General features: G+C 44.2%; 1 protein-coding gene across 1 annotated transcript in view; it reads right to left on the reverse strand.

Moving 5' to 3' along the window:
• Positions 1-293: 293 nt before the first annotated feature.
• Positions 294-16,015, reverse strand: part of SIAH3 (siah E3 ubiquitin protein ligase family member 3) — a gene marked incomplete at both ends in the record, with an annotated part of 49,256 nt that continues 33,534 nt past the window's right edge. The window contains one exon of the mRNA XM_082498586.1: positions 294-887. Coding sequence (XP_082354712.1) covers positions 294-887 — 594 coding nt within the window. The remainder of the gene's footprint in view (positions 888-16,015) is intronic.

The raw sequence follows: 16,015 nt of genomic DNA on the forward strand, positions 1-16,015 counted from the left end.
TGAGTCATCCAGGCTGGTGTTTCCAGGACAAAGCTGTTGTTTCCAGTGTTGCTGGAGGGCGACAATAAATTGATTAGCCTCTTTAAAATTTCTCATAAAATTGTATTAACAAAATGGTAAATACATTACACAGAGACCGTAACCACAGAATGTTTACATAATGCCCACTGTGGATGAGTACTAAATACCATAAAAGACCTGAGACCCCCCCGAAAAGTCCGCAAGTTCTGGCTCTCACAAGGCAGCTAGAGCACCATAGTTTCTCCTCCTCCTCCTCTTCTTCTTCCTCCCCCTCACATTTCGTCTTCGGTGTTGTGAACTTTGCTGGTGGTTATTGCAATTCCTATCGCTAGACTTCCGTTGTCAGAAAAGAGCTGAGCCAGGGAAGTGTTCAGCACAAGGCAATCCCCGTCAGAAATGACAGAGTCAACACACTCCAGGACCGACCTGGGGGTTGCCTCCCATTTAAGGCGCCTCTGGTTCCTGTTGAGCTCAAGCCGGTAGGTGAAGTTGTCAGCTTGGGTCGGTGTACCGATAAGCATCATCGTAGCGAAGAACTGGGGATGGCCTTCATACTTCTCTTGCTTCCTGAGGACCAGTAAAAACTGGTGGCCAAGGCAAGAGTGCATGATGATCCAGTCTGTGGGTGCGGGCAGGTGCATGTCCGTGGCCAGGAAGACAATCTCTGCTCCCTGAAGGATGTTGATGCGGTGGGTCTGCCTCAGGTGGGACACCACCACCTCCAGGTGCCCTTCCCATGGGCAGGAGAAGAGCGGGCACGTGCAGGGAACCAGCTGGGGGTCGTGTACTGCTTCGTGGTGATGGCAGGGAGGAAGGACACCTTGCTCTGTGGACGTCTGTGCAGCTGCACAGCGGGTCGGTGCATACTACGAAAAGAGAGAAATTACAACGTGATAGCAGGTGGACGAGGAACTGGCGCAGACACACAAGGTGTAGACCCTGCAGACAACAGTCACCTAATACCCCAACCGAAACAGCACCGGTGGGAATGCCAGGAACTCAGCACTGCTGAAGCCAGGCTGAGATCAGGGGCATTCCAAGCCTGGATCTGCACAGCAAAAGGTGCTGGCAGTCGCCTTGTTCTACAGGAGAAGAGAAAAAACACTTGAGCCATGATAAGTTGTTTCAGATGAAAATGATGTATGTGTTTAAAGAGTGATTTCATTAGTTTTTTGGGGAAAAATCTGATTAAAAAGAAAAAAAAGCCCAACAAAGCAAGGACAGCATGGGGCATTTTATATAGTTAAGGCTCTTGCAGCTCAGAACAAGGAAATGAAATATGTATGGTTTTATTATTCTTTAATGAAACACACTGGCAAATACAGGCATTTCTCCTGAAACAATATGCTTTATAATACCCATAATTTGTGAAATAAAAGTCAGTTTTTATTGTATATGATGCCTTCATTATTTTTTTTTTGTCAATGTATTGTGCTTAATTGATGCGTTTATCTCCATAAATCTTAAATGGCTCTCAAAGGTGGATGGATGGCAAATTTAGGGCATTTTTATACTAAAATATATATACAAGTAAATTTGGATTAAGGTAAGGCAGCTAGCTGAAAAGGCAGCAGTTCTTGCGGAAGGATTCCATGTGAGGATTAGGAAGCAAACCACTCTACCACTGTCAAGCGGATGTTGTTGAAGAGAAATGAGTGAGTCTTGTCTTATTCAACTAAAAGTGTATCCCCACGTAATGCTATTCAGGAAGAGTAATGGCTCTCCAAAATAACTCTGTGAGTAGGCAAACCCTAAGGCACAGGCATGCCCGTCATGATTCATCCTACCCAAGTTTAAGCATTTACTTCAGCCATCCAAGACAGAAACTTGGTTACCTTGGATTGACTCTGCAGTCAATAGAGGGAGGCATCCTTTCCCAGCGGTGGATTCAGATCCTAGCTGGAGTAATTCACCTCCTAAAGGTGGTAGCAACCGCTGCCAGAGTGACTAAGGCAATATGTCTGTGACAGATACAATCTGTCTAGTTGTACCTACATTTTAGGTGATTAAACGTAGGAGGACAATGCCTCCCTCTGAATTCCTTTGGAGGTGTTTGTAGGGAGTATAAGAATTAAAAGTACATGTGAGTACACATATATATGTACATTTTGCTTTAACATAGGTTTTAGGAAGGTTGATGTAATTCCCAGGATACTGCCCCATATCTGCTTTTTTTTAACATATGTACGTACCCAAAATTGCGGGAACAACAGTACGTTTCTAACATCTAACAGTTCTTCTCCATGCCACATCTAAGTCATAGCAGATTTGGGCTTCATTCAGCTATTTTTGAGCAGACATTTGTTTTAACCAGGGACAAGCATCATCATAGAATCATAGAATCACAGAATCATAGAATAGTTTGGATTGGAAGGGACCTTTAAAGGTCATTTAGTCCAACCCCCGTGCAATGAGCAGGGACATCTTCAACTAGTTCAGGTTGTTCAGAGCCCTGTCCAACCTGACCTTAAATGTTTCCAGGGAGAGGGCATCTACCACCACCTCTCTGGGCAACCTCTTCCAGTGTTTCACCACCCTTAATGTAAAAAATATCTTCCCTCTATCTAGTCTGAATCTTCCCTCTTTCCGTTTAGAACCATTACCCCTGGTCCTATCACAACAGGCCCCGATAAAAAGTCTGTCCCCATCTTTCTGTAGGCCCCCTTTAAGTATTGAAAGGCTGCAATAAGGTCTCCCCAAAGCCTTCTCTTTCTCCAGGCTGAACAACCCCAACTCGCTCAGCCTGTCCTCATAGGAGAGGTGTTCCAGATCCCTGATCATTTTTGTGGCTCTCCTCTGGACCTGCTCCAACATGTCTACGTCTCTCCTAAGCTGAGGGATCCAGTATAATAGGTGCCAGATATGTTGCAAGTGGTGCATTGTCTCATCTCTCTATGGATACCATGATGTCTTTCATTACAGCCTTGACATGAATAAGCGTTATTACCCCAAGCAGTTTTTCCCACCAGAACTTGCACTTTTGCTTTCCAGGATGTTTTGGAAGGCAATCTCTGGGGTCAGCTCTCCCAACTCTCAGATGACCAGGGCTTCCTTGCCAACCGGATGACAAAGTCCTGGATCTCCATTCACATTTTGTCAGTAGCTGCCAAGGGACATGATGAGCAGAACAGCTGCTCCTGCGAAATTCATAGTTCTTCCCAAGGCACTGGGTATCACAGGGAGCTGTTTCTTCCTCCTCTGACATTTAATATGAAGAATAATTGACTATTTAAAACCTATTATTGAACCTTGAAGCTTCTTCTTTGAAGAATTATTATTTCAATAGTTCTGTTCTACTTTTCCCTTCCTCATATTTTATTTGTTTTGTTGCATAAAATTCAAGAATATAAACTTTCCAAGAAGATAATGAATTGAGGACAGATAAATGACTATCATTGTCTGAGGAATAAAATAGGTCATTATAAACTAATCGAGGTTTGTGGCTTTAGCTGCTTGCTTATCGCAGTGGGATAGCTGGTTCACACTTAATTCTACATTAATTTTTGCATCCCATTAGGATGAAAGTTATGGTTAATTTAAACTCTTTTTTGGTGAAGGAGGCTACTGCAATGGCAGATCATAAAAGCCTTTTAAAAAATCCCTGAAATGCTAATTGCCTCATAAAATGAATTTTAATCTCCCAATCTAATACAGTGGGTGTGAGCAATTACTTTCTCTCACCAAACTGTTAATGCAACATTAGTGATTATACTAATTAAAACTAATGAACTCATACTCACATGCTGATAAACCTCTCAACCACTTGACAAGTTCCAGCCTTCTATCAGTTTTATTTAACTCCTCTTTAGGAAGATGAATCTTAAATTAACCTCTTGAATAACATTCAAAATTAGGTTTTGAAATGTGAAGCTTTATAGACTGTGTATAATTCCTCTCCAAAGATTACCAGAGTCAGAGAAACCATTTCCACTGAGGTTGTAATTGAATTTAGAAATGCATTCTCCTAATTTGATAAGCATGGAGAGCAACGGTAGCTCATCCATCTAAACTGTATCCAAGGTAAGAAAATACAAGTATCTCCAAAAATCACTTTATGACAAGCACGTTTCTATGGCTCAGGAACTGGAAAAATAAGTTATGATGAGCAATTTATTCAATGTATCTTTCGTCTTTCCTTCATTTGTGATTTGTTTTGTGTGTGTACAAATAATTGAAATTTCCCTTTTCATCTCACATTTTTGAAACATTTCCTTGAATCACTTCAGTAAAGGACTTTTGGTCTGACTTTGCTCAGTTCAGGTTTACTGAAAATTCTGGAAATCCAGCACAAACCACATGATCTATTTTTATTCTCTGACTAGGTGAGAATCATCCTCAAAATCTAGTTTCTGAATTATTCAACATTCCTTTTTCTAAATTCTAAATTTTGAAATATTCTGAGGGAAATGTTTAAAAATTCTCTGTATCTGAAAAATAGTCTCACAGAAAACTTTTATTTTACTTTTACTTTCGAGGTATAAGGGTAACTATTGGGGTACCTGTGCCCTTGTTGGTCTTTCATATGGCTGTGAATCGAACCTCTAAAACTGAAATGCAAAATGGGCACAAAATGGTCACCTTGAGTGCATTTAAATGATGGAATAAATATTTATGAACATTTTTTCCATGTTTAATCTGCTCCAGTATTTACTTTCCGTCATTTAGTGCCTGATTACCTAATAAAATTAGGTTTATTATATTGTTGTGTCATGTGTCAGTTCAGTATTATTCTCAAATACCTTTTAGCACGTTGGCCAATTTCAGTCAAATTTACCTATGTAATAGAAGTCTCAAAGGCTTTAATTTTCAACTAGTTTTGTGGGAAGAGGCAGGAGGGTACAGAAGTATGACCCTTTCGCATCTCCGGGGAGGAACTGCTTGCCATGTGGGCAATATTACATTGTCAGATAGGAGAGAACCTAAACAACAGCAGTTTCACCCCAAATGTAACATCGACACCACAGAACCCACATGAGACGGCATCCTTATGAACAGGAGAAAAGGCTTCAGCCAGAGTGCTCCTCATTAGACGCAAGATAATCCCACCGCGAGACACCAAACCGCAGGAAACCAGGCTCTGCTGCTCACAGAAAAATTTCTTTTTAATGATGCAGCTTATTACAGTGTAATTCTCTTTAAAAACAAGTCATTTGGCAAAGAGTAGTTTATAACCACACGGTGCTTTTCTAATGAAAGGGAAAAAAAGGTTATATTTGGACCTGGGACAGGGGGCCTCTGGGTCCTGTCTCAGCCTTTCTACAGGCTTTCTGCTAAAAATGCAACAAACTGCTCTAGGTGTGACTCATCTGTTCTAACTTTGATGTCTGATGAGTAGGTGGCTAACTCTGAAGAACATCAGCTCCTTTTACAGCCCATGCAGAGCCATGGAGTGCAATGCACTTCATCTCAAGGGATGCTGAAGGAACATCCCCCCAGACATCACTCTCTACATGCAGCCAGGACCGAACCCATCCTTGGGGCAGACCCACAAAGGTATTACAGGTTTCTAGACGAGGAGCAGAAGGGTGCCCCTATTTGTGTCACGAGAGAGCTGTACCACTGTGGGTTTCTCCTGCTGCGCTGGAGAAAACAGTCTGTGGAGAGAGAAATAGATGCCTGTTCACATGAGGGTGTAAATCTGTGGCTCCCTACCACCAGTACAACTTTAGTCACCAGTGACTTGATAGAAAATCCAGGGGAAGGTTGAAGGGTAGGTCCAAGAGGTAGAGATCTCCAAGAGGTAGAGGAGACACAAGCATATCTCTGAGCCTGCAGCTGCAAAGCTGAGGAACCCACCCAGGGGAAAGGGCTTTGGTACTGCTCCTCATGCTCTGGGGAACCTTTTGTGTTTTGACTAGCAAAGACTTTAGGTCAAGTATGGTAAAAACAGTGGAAACAGAGGCCGCAACCCACACTGCATCCTTGCTGGCTGAGCTTCCAGCCCTGTGGGGTGCAAGCACCAGCTATACTGCGATCCCTCAAGCCCCGTTTCTCTGCTGCACGTCGGCACAGCTTCAAACCTGAGAGCAAAGCAGCCAAATGCCTTGCAATTAAGGTCCTGACTTGCAAATGGGGAATTTGCTCGATGCAAACCCCTCAGGATAAGGGAGGGTTGAATCCAGTCCTCCCACCCCATAGGAGAGGACCCGGACCCCGATGATCTGGAGTAAAAGGAGGGCACGTAGCACTGCCGCGTTGTAGAAGAATAAACTCTTCTCAGGTCTTCAGAGTGAAGGTTAATCGTCACCTTTCTGCACTTTCCAGTGTTCCCCAGTTTTATACTGGGAGCCTGGATGCCTCATTTGAATTTTTATTATAGTGATGCACATAATGTGCAAAAAATTAGCCTTTTACATGCCTATGAACAGTGCAGCGTGTGCCGAGAACATCCCAAGGAGTGAGGACAAGGACTCATTTTCTGCCCAGTCAATAAGGGTTTCTGACAGCAAAGCAGGTGCTGTGAATTATCATCCTATTCTATACACTTCACACCTGTGCAGCTGCATTTTATCCAGTGAACACACACAACTTTCCAAACACTCATTAATTCACCCAGGGGCTGGGCTATTTGCTCGGGGAAGTCAATGGTGTAGTCTGATGGCCATGACAGTAGAGCTTCTGAGCAGGGTCACACAGAAAAGGGTAGAGATGAAAACAAAGCCATCGGACACGCCAGCCAGCCTGAACCAGCAGAGAGTGCTCCCTCTCCACCACGGTCCAGTTTTAGCACACCTTTAGACACAGCCACCTAATCCTCCTCCCGAGGGGGAACCTGTGTCTGCTCCTTCTGCAGATCCAAACTCTTTCCTCCTCACCCACAGCTTTCTTGGCTGCACGACAGGAGACTTGGCACAGAAGCCACGCGTGTCTGCGGCAGCACAACAGCTTCTTCGGTGGGTGGCAGGGGTCGAGAGGGGCTGCACTCACCCACCGTGTTAAAAACCTGTGCTAACGCCGCCTCCTGCTACGGCCGACCCCACTCCGAGATCCAGTTCCCTATTGTGTACAGCTTTGTACAACTTCGGTTGCTTGGGATAACACCTGATTCAGGCTGACTTTAAAATATGTATTAAATTAAACCATGCTTACACAAACACACATACACATATTTATATAGAGATTCATAACACAGATCTGTTTCAAATGTTTCTAAGAATAAGGCAGTGGGGAAAAATGCAGTTTTGTCCAGGTTAAACTATTGTGATACCTCTTTTATTTATAAAATGGTGGGACCTGGGGGGATGGAAGCCCATGCATTTTGATGATGAGCTTATTTTTGCTATCCTTGTAAAAATAGTCCCAAATTTCAGACTGCTTTTTTTTTTTTTTTTTTTTTTTTAAACTGCCACTGAGAAGAGTTCATTTTGTCATGTATTTTTTCTTCTACAACACTCATTGCTGTGGCTGTCTCTGTGCATCACAGGCACCTGTTAGCTGATACCTATGGTGTCGAGCTGAAGTACAACAGCAGTATTATTTCCCAGTTTAGAGTGAAGGAATTTAGGCACGGAGAGATTAAAGATCCAAGATTATTGAGCGTATTTTGTTGCCCGTCTTATATCACACTGCTCCTGCTTTTTCATCATAGAATTGCCTCCTACAGTGCTTGATATTTTCAAAATCCAGCCTCCATTAACCTCAGGTGCAGCTACAAGTGACTAAACTATCCACAAATCAGGTCTAAGACTCTAGGTTGAGCAACTCGGGAGCAGAGACCGACTGACTAGAAGCCATCCATGGACAGCTTGCTGCTGGCAAACGACTCTCCTGTATCACACAGGGCTTTATCTCCTCCATCACCTTACGTGTGACAAGGGACAACACGGGATGCTGTCAGCCTGTAGGTAGGTGAGCAACCTGGAAACGTGCCATGAGAACTTGGTGGACTTCTGTCTTTAACCTCAGGATTTCTGCAGGCATGGAGGGAGCTGGGCCTGCAGCTTTGGGATGCTTTGGGTGAAAGCTTTCAGGGTTTCTGTTGAAACAAATTGACATTTTCTTTGCCAGTGAAATGTGCCATTTATTCAGTTTTCTTACTGTCTTCCTCCTCTTCCTTGGCTTCTCAGGGTCTGATTGCTTCTTCTCATCTGTATGGAAACTGCCTCCAATAATTTTCTAATTCTCAGCTTCTTTCTGCCTCGTAAAAGCTTTGCCACCCACTAACATCCACCTCCACGTTACTTACACCCACCACACAGGGATAGATGCTCAAAAGAACTATAAAGGTGACATGAAGAAACTAGCAAGTCTTTTAATCCTGGTCTTCATTTAATTTCTCTTCTGCTATTTTTTAGTATGCTAATGAGATTTTGTAAATCTCTCAGATGAAAGAAAAGAAGGAAGGAGAAAAAAACCCAACCCTCAACCTATTTTGTGAAAAGCTGTACTTCTATATCTGAAATTAAGAAGTCCAAGCCAGGACTCATGTTGGGGATTTATTTAAAATTTTAATTACACTAAATCCTATTCATTATGAATGCATCAGTTGAATTTCTTAAGTACTGAATATTAGTTGCAGCTCTGGCAGTGGAAGGATTTGTTTTCCCTACTATCAAATGGCAGCAAGAGGACAACTTCAAGCTCATTTTGCTAATCTCACTTTGGAACATAATCAGGCGTGACTTGGTGACACAGTGCAGGGGATGTGTTAATGGCTGTCCTCGTGCTAATTACACACCTCTGAGTATGCAGAGAAAATGCTGCTTTAGTACACGTCCGCACTGTAGCACCACACTTCTCTGTATCAGAGGACCCTGAATTTTAGATGAGGCCACATATTTTCAGAGGTATTTTGGAAAAAAATAAAATGTTTTTTATTTTGTAGCAGTTATAGATGTAGCAAAAATACGTTACAGAATTTTAAATGTATCCCAGATGGAAAGAAAGACGTTCTCAAATTAAAATCCCTTGCTTGCTTTTCAAAAATCAGGGTTTTTGGCATAGTCTGTCATGCAGTCTTGAAATGCAAGCAAAAAATATCAAGAAATTTGACATTCTTCAATATATTGAAAGCAATGTAATTATAATGAAACAGGATCCATACTAAAGTGTTTCAGTCTCATAGATGCTTTCTGAGAGACACCTAGGCGTAGACACCGGCAGGATGGAGCAGGGTCACGCTCTCCAGTTGTCCTGCTTTAAAATCAAGTTTGACAGACCATTGGCAGCCCAGGTGTGAGGACACTGAAACTTAACGTGTTTCAGACTGAAGGGAGATGTACCCCCTCGCTAACCCTCAGCCAAAGCTGCAGATGGGTCATGGACACCCAGATAAATGATCCCAGTTTAGCTACTGCGTTTGCTGGATCCTACCTGAGATCACTTTCTGTGCTTTCTTTGAGAAATAAAATACATTGAGTAGATACAAGCAAAACCATGGGCACGGGCAATTCCTGTGGAGCATCTGGCAGTTATATGCTAATATATAGCAGGCTGTGCCTGCTCCAAGGGCTTAATTGAGGATGAATCTTAGCTTTAAGATCTGTAACAACAGAAAAAAAGGCATCCTGGCTTTGAGTAAAGACAGTATGAGACCACGACTGTGGAAATACATAGGACCGGACACGCACATAATGTCTGAAGCATCCTTGCTCAGTGCAGGTTTATCCTGCACCCACACTCACTACCATCACCCACGTTGCCTTTCTTCTACTCTGTTACCCCTGACAGAAACATTGGCTTCCTGGAAATTTTGAAGGGCTTTTAAAACTAAGGGGAACAATAGAAGACAATAAACTGCTCCTGTTCCTTGAGGAGAAGCCCACAAGGGTGCTCTTTTCAGTACCGTTTAAGCCCTTTGCAGAGGTACTGAAGCAAGGAGCTGAACTGAGCGCGTTTTGGTAGAGTAGGTGCTGGTGTCCCCACTGTGACTGGGGAGGGAGCGAAGGTAGACTCTGCCTATACCACTCTCCCTGTACCACAGGGAGGTTCCCTGAAGTGCAGATGGCTACGGGGGACAAATCCAGACCCCAGATCCTGAGTTACAGCTACCACTAGCAACAGAGGTGGAAAGAGTGGGCAGGTCAGAAACGTGGCCTTTCTCCTCTGCTGGTAGTTTAGAGATAATCTGACCATTTCCCTCTCCATTTCGGTCCTGGAGGACCATGAACCTCCTCCTGGCACACTGCCCAGCCTTGCAGACAGGCTGTAGCCACTATGGATACAGAAGAAACCACACTGGAGAGTGGGACGTGCCCTCAGGGCCTGATTTGCTAATTGAGTTCCCTTTGCTGCATTTTGGGACTGGGCACAATGCAGTCATGACAAACCAAAGTAGAGAGTATTTGCTGTTGCATTGCAACTGCTGAGGCACTGGGGCATGGAGAAGTTTACCTTCTTCGCCTTGGAGTAGAATAACTTTCATACCTTGTTTAAGCAAGGGTGATGCCTCTAAACATCATCCCCTTGGCCACACAGAGAAAGTATCAGAAGCCAAATCATATACTGTCAGTTCTTGCTCCAGAAGGGCAGGGTGTAACCCTGTTTATCACCAAATCGCTCATGAGGCAATGCTGGTTGTGGCTCTGGGTGATGTAGTGAACAGCACGCATATGTAAAAAGAGATAATCCAAAATGTAAAATTATCTGAAGGTTCACTTGATCCTTTATCCGCTTTGTATTTTGCATAAAGCCTGTTAAAAAAGTGCAAATCCATTATAGGCTTTAATTAAAAGCAAAGTGATAAAGTAGTTACAGGCTGCATCTGCTCTGCCTGATAGGGGAGGCAGAGTTCACAAGAGCCCTATAGCTGACCTGTTGATTTTGTGTTTTACATTCACACTGAGGAAGAAATTAATATGGAAAAGAAAAAAAAAAAAAGAAGAAGAAGAAATTATTGCCCACTGTGCTCATAAACTTTCCAGTTCAGACTGGCTTTAATAACTCATCATCCAATATTCATTTACAAGTTACTACAGTAACAGCACGTCTCCAAGAGGAGCAGATTTTCTGGTGTCATCTGAGATAATTAGACCAAATCCACCCCAAGACAATCGAAATGCTTCCCTTCCATCAGGCAACCTCCAGCTATCACAGTTATATGACATTTAACTTTACTAAATGCTGTTTTAGGAACGCACCCTGGGAGTGCCAAAGGACAGCAAAAACATTAATGATCAGCTGGAAGGAGAGAAGGGATTGAGGTGGTGATTGTTGAGCAGGCCTGCAACCCCTCTTGGTGGGACTTATGTCTCCAATCACATACACCCCCAGCCAAGGATTTGCTCTATGGTCTATGACACATTGCTCTTGCAACTGGCATGGGATAATGAGCAATTAAGCCTATGCCAGGCAGATCACAGCTGAGTTCAGATCCTGGGCTGGGGCTGTGTAGGTGGAGCAGGGAGAAAGGACAAGGCACCCAACGCTGCTGACACTGTCTCCCTGTCCTGTTTCATAGGCTGTGCCCGCACCTACATCTCTGCAGCAATCACTGAGCAGCATATCAGCCATAGGATACTTCTTATTTTTGGTTAGGACTTTCTCCTGAGAACTGTGTCTGGAGGAATGCAAGACTGGCTTAAAATCATGTTTACCCCCCTCCTGCTGAGGCACCGCTGGTACCGGTGGGCGACAGGCATCTCAAACCTGTCCACAATGGTGGGGTGTGGTGGAGGTCATGCGCAGGTTTGGGGAGCATTAGGATGTGAAGAGGGGAAAGCAAAGTGTGCCAGGCTCAGAGTAACTCTCCTTTCCCTTCGTGTCCCTGCCCCTTCTCCATTACTGACCCAGCCCTGAGCTTTCGGCTTGCACTTGCTCTGTGTACCTGCAATGTGAGTGCGGCGCTGAATGAAAAATCTCCCTGTTACGAGACAACCCAAAATTCGTCATTACTCCACTGTCAGCTGAAAGTGTGGCTTGAGTTTGTGCAGTCAGTCTAAAGGAAGGGGAAGAAATGCAGAACAATCCAGAAAACCAATGTGAGCCATTACCTTTGGGCATGAAAAACAAACTGCAAGTCTGGGGAATTTTTTTATAGTTTGTGTAATGTATGCTGCTATTTCATGGATATATTCTTTGCAGTAAGGAAAGGGACATTTCTGTGGCTTGTGTCACAAATACTTCTTTGCATTTTGTGCAAATCATAGCCTGTTCCATCTTCCTCCCCCTCAAATTCTCAAAGAATAGTTCTTCTAGAAGTTTTCTTCACATGGGGAGGATACAGGTGGAAAGAAAGAACAGAAAGGGAGGCTCAGCTTAGCCAGAGAAGATAATGTTCCACCTACAGCACAAGAATTATCTCTATTAATAAAGTGAAAGTTTAAAGGGTTTTGTTGAAGACAAAAAAGCCCACACACAACAATCTTCTAAGTTAACATTCGTGTTTACGGAAAGGTACTGTATTGACAGCCTCCGAGTTTGCAGTGCTATGCCTGCAGAAGGAGCACAGCACAGAGAGCAACAGCATTCTTTTTTTTTTTTCAACCTGTCCTGTCAAAATGCCTCAGATCTGGGACAAAATGGTCTCCGCTAGCCAGGAGAGGTTGAGTCAGTCTCCATGCTGCCCCTCCTGCAGCATTGCCCTTTTGCAAAGGGAATCCTGTGGTATTCCCTATCCCGCTGGCACCTCCACTCTGACCTCGTGTGCCACCAGCAAGAGGGAGCATAAAATCACAGAATAGTTGGGGTTGGAAAGGACCTTTAAAGGTCATTTAATCCTACCGCCCTGCCATGGGCAGGGACATCTTTCAACTAGATCAGATTGCTCAAAGCCCCATCCAACCTGATCTTGAACACTTCCAGGGATGGGGCGTCCACAACTTCTTGGGGCCACCTGTTCCCATGTCTCACCACCCTCATCTTAAAAAATGTCTTTCTTATGTCCAATCTAGGCCTACCCTCTTTCAGCTTAAAACTGTTGCTGCTTGTCATGTTACACAGGCCGTGGTAAAAAGTGTCTGTCTTTTTTTATCAGCCCCCTTTATATATTGAAAAGCTGCAATAAGATCTCCCCGGAGCCTTCTCTTCTCCAGGCTAAACAACCCCGACTCCCTCAGCCTTTCTTCATAGGAGAGGTGTTCCAGGCCTCTGACCACTTTTGTGGCCCTCCTCTGGACCTGCTCCAACAGGTTCATGTCTTTCCTGTGCTGTGTACCTCAGGTCTGGAGGTGGACCTTCAGGTGAGGTCTCATGAGAGCAGAGTAGAGGGCGAGAATCACCTCCCTTGACCTGCTGGCCATGCTTCTTTTTATACAGCCCAGGATACAATTGGCTTTCTGGGCTGCAAGAGCACATTGCTGGCTCATATCAAATTTTTCATCCACCAGTATCCCCAAGTCCTTCTCCACAGGGCAGCTCCCAATTCATTCACTATCCAGTCTGCATTGATATCAGGCATTGCCCCAACCCAGGTGAACTTGGCCTTGTTGAACTTCATGAGATTCACAATGTCCCACTCCTCAGGCCTGCCAAGGTCCCTTTGGATGGCACCCTTTCCCTCAAGCGAACCAACTGCCCTGCTCAGCTTGGTGTCATCTGCAAACTCGCTGAGGGTGCACTCGATCCCACTATGTCATTGATTGAGATATTAAATAGTATTGGTCCCAGTATGGACCCTTATGCGACACCACTTGTTACTGGTTTCCACTTGGATATTGAGCTATTGACTGTAACTCTTCGGACGCTGCCATCTAGTCAATTCCTTATCCATCTAACAGTCTGTCCATCAAACTCATCTCTCTCCAATTTAGAGGTAATAATGTTGTGGGGGACTGTATCAAAGGCCTTACAGAAGTCCAGGTAGATGACATCCACAGTTCTTCCTTTGTCTGCTGATGCAGTGACTCCATTGTAGAAGGCTGCTAGATTAGTCTGGCATGGTTTGTCCTTGGTGAAGCCATGTTGGCTGTCTCTAGTCACAAAGCTGTCTTCCATATGTTTCAACATCTTCCAGGAGGATCTGCTCTATCATCTTACCAGGCACTGAGGTGAGGCTGACTGGTTGGATGTCACCAGCGGATGACAATGTTGTTCATAGGGAAACCACGAACAATCCAGAGGCGAGAGATCTGTTGCCCAGCAGAGCTGCAGATCCTGGAGCCCAGTTATTTTTAAAGCCGGGGAAGCTCTTCCTGGAAATCCATTGGCATAGGCTGTGCAGGTCTGGCTGCAGCACTACAGGCTCTTTCCGTTGGCTCTGATCTCTCTGGCTCTCCATCCTAAAATTTCCTAGCAAGTATAGCATTGGAGAAAGGGGGCAGAGGTGTCACATTTCTCATTTAAAGCGATTCTTGCACTTTAATTTTCCCCCTTCACACCCTCACTTGTCTTGTGGGAAGTTTTTATGTTTTAATTTCAGCCAGGTCCTCCCCATGCAGGTAGCTTAATGCATGTTCTTATAAACTTGTCTGGCTGTGCAATACTCCGTACCTTGCACATCATAAAAGTGAATAACTGTACAACTATTCTGATACACTTATGGGTTTTGAGGGTTTAAGAGTGGGGTGGATTTTTCTTTTTTTTTTTATTTTCAGCTTTCTGTAGAGAGATTTTTATAGAGCTTTCTATGTGATGTTGTTGAACAAGATGACAGACCACTCATTTCATCACATCAAAGGCATTTCAGTCTTTCTTTCCCACAACAAACCTCTCTCCTTCTTCCCAAAGGACCAGCAGGGCTGGAGGGAGGAAGCATGGTGGCTCAGGGATGGGACACTGAGGGAAGATCTGCTCCATGTCTCTCGTGCTGCAGTGTTGCCTACCTGCTCCCTGGGTCAGGGTGTTTACATGCGAGAGGTCATGGCTCCACTGCTGAGGGCTCAGGCTGCTCCCTGCTCCCTGTTGGGATGTCACCTGAACAGCATGGCTTTACTGCAACAAACTGCATGCCCCTGTGACAACTTGACTTAGTTGGGATGAGCACTACATCCCTTTCTGGTTTTCTATAGGGCTAGGAGAGCTCTGGGCAGGCCTCTGGGACCAAACTTAACAAGCAGATGAGGTGTTTTGTGTAACCTGTCAGACCAAAGGCATGAATCACTTGTGTAGCTGCTTCAAGAAAGAGACCCACACTCCTAGGAGGAGCCACTCAAGTGTTTCTGAGACTTCACCAGCAGCTCAGTGAAGGCTGTTAGGTACCTGCAAGTCTTCATGCCCCGATCAACATAGCTTCCAACTGTCTTTAAAACTCTTCATTTCCCTTCTTTCCACCCTATGAGCGTGCAGTGATGGCTCAACCTGTAATTTCCAAACCCACAGCAAGTCCATGCTAACTGAGAATAACATCTTTTATATGCATGGGGCCTGCAAAGCCTTCAAGGAGAAGGATAGCATTACCTAGCAGAAGAAACACCTGTGACAAATGACCGGATAAATTTTGGGTGGGATTTGTCTCACCTAAATATATATGTCTAAAAGATAGACATGTTCAAATTTGAGCTACTCACCTGAAGCTCCTTAATAATGGAGGTAAGGGGTACCTCTACAGAGCAATTAATCTCCCTTATCTTGAACATCCCCATCTTCAGGGAAAGATGAAATTACTGTGCAGCACCTATAGGAGATGTCCACTTCTCTTCCATGGCTAGAAGTGGAGCTGGGGTCACTGGCCCAGAACTGGACATCAAACTTGAAAAGTTTCACCATGTTCAGTGCAGCAGGATAGTCACGACTCAAGTAGCAAAGAGTGTCAGGAGACAGCTGCTGTGACTGTTTAATGGGTGATTATGAGCCGTCTATTTGCCTAATGCAGAAAATCCCTTGAGCTGACACATTTTCTCCCCAGCTAAGGTCTGGTCATCCTAATTTTCAGGCCTCTAGATTTAACAGTGAAATAAAACTAATTTACAGCTTTTGCCATTAGGAGGACAAATTTTCATCTCCTTCCTTCGGGTGAGAGGCACTATAACAAATGAATGATTACTGACCCATGATACCTATTAGAGATTGCAGTTGGGTCATCTCATTTGTTGTTTTAACACAAGAAATTAAGAGCTCTAGCAGGGCTGTCACAAAAATTGAATTGATAATGAGATGAACACTGCTTTTACCAGAGGCT

The sequence above is a fragment of the Vanellus vanellus genome (genome assembly GCF_965231255.1).
Source record: "Vanellus vanellus genome assembly, chromosome: 1".
NCBI lineage: Eukaryota > Metazoa > Chordata > Aves > Charadriiformes > Charadriidae > Vanellus > Vanellus vanellus.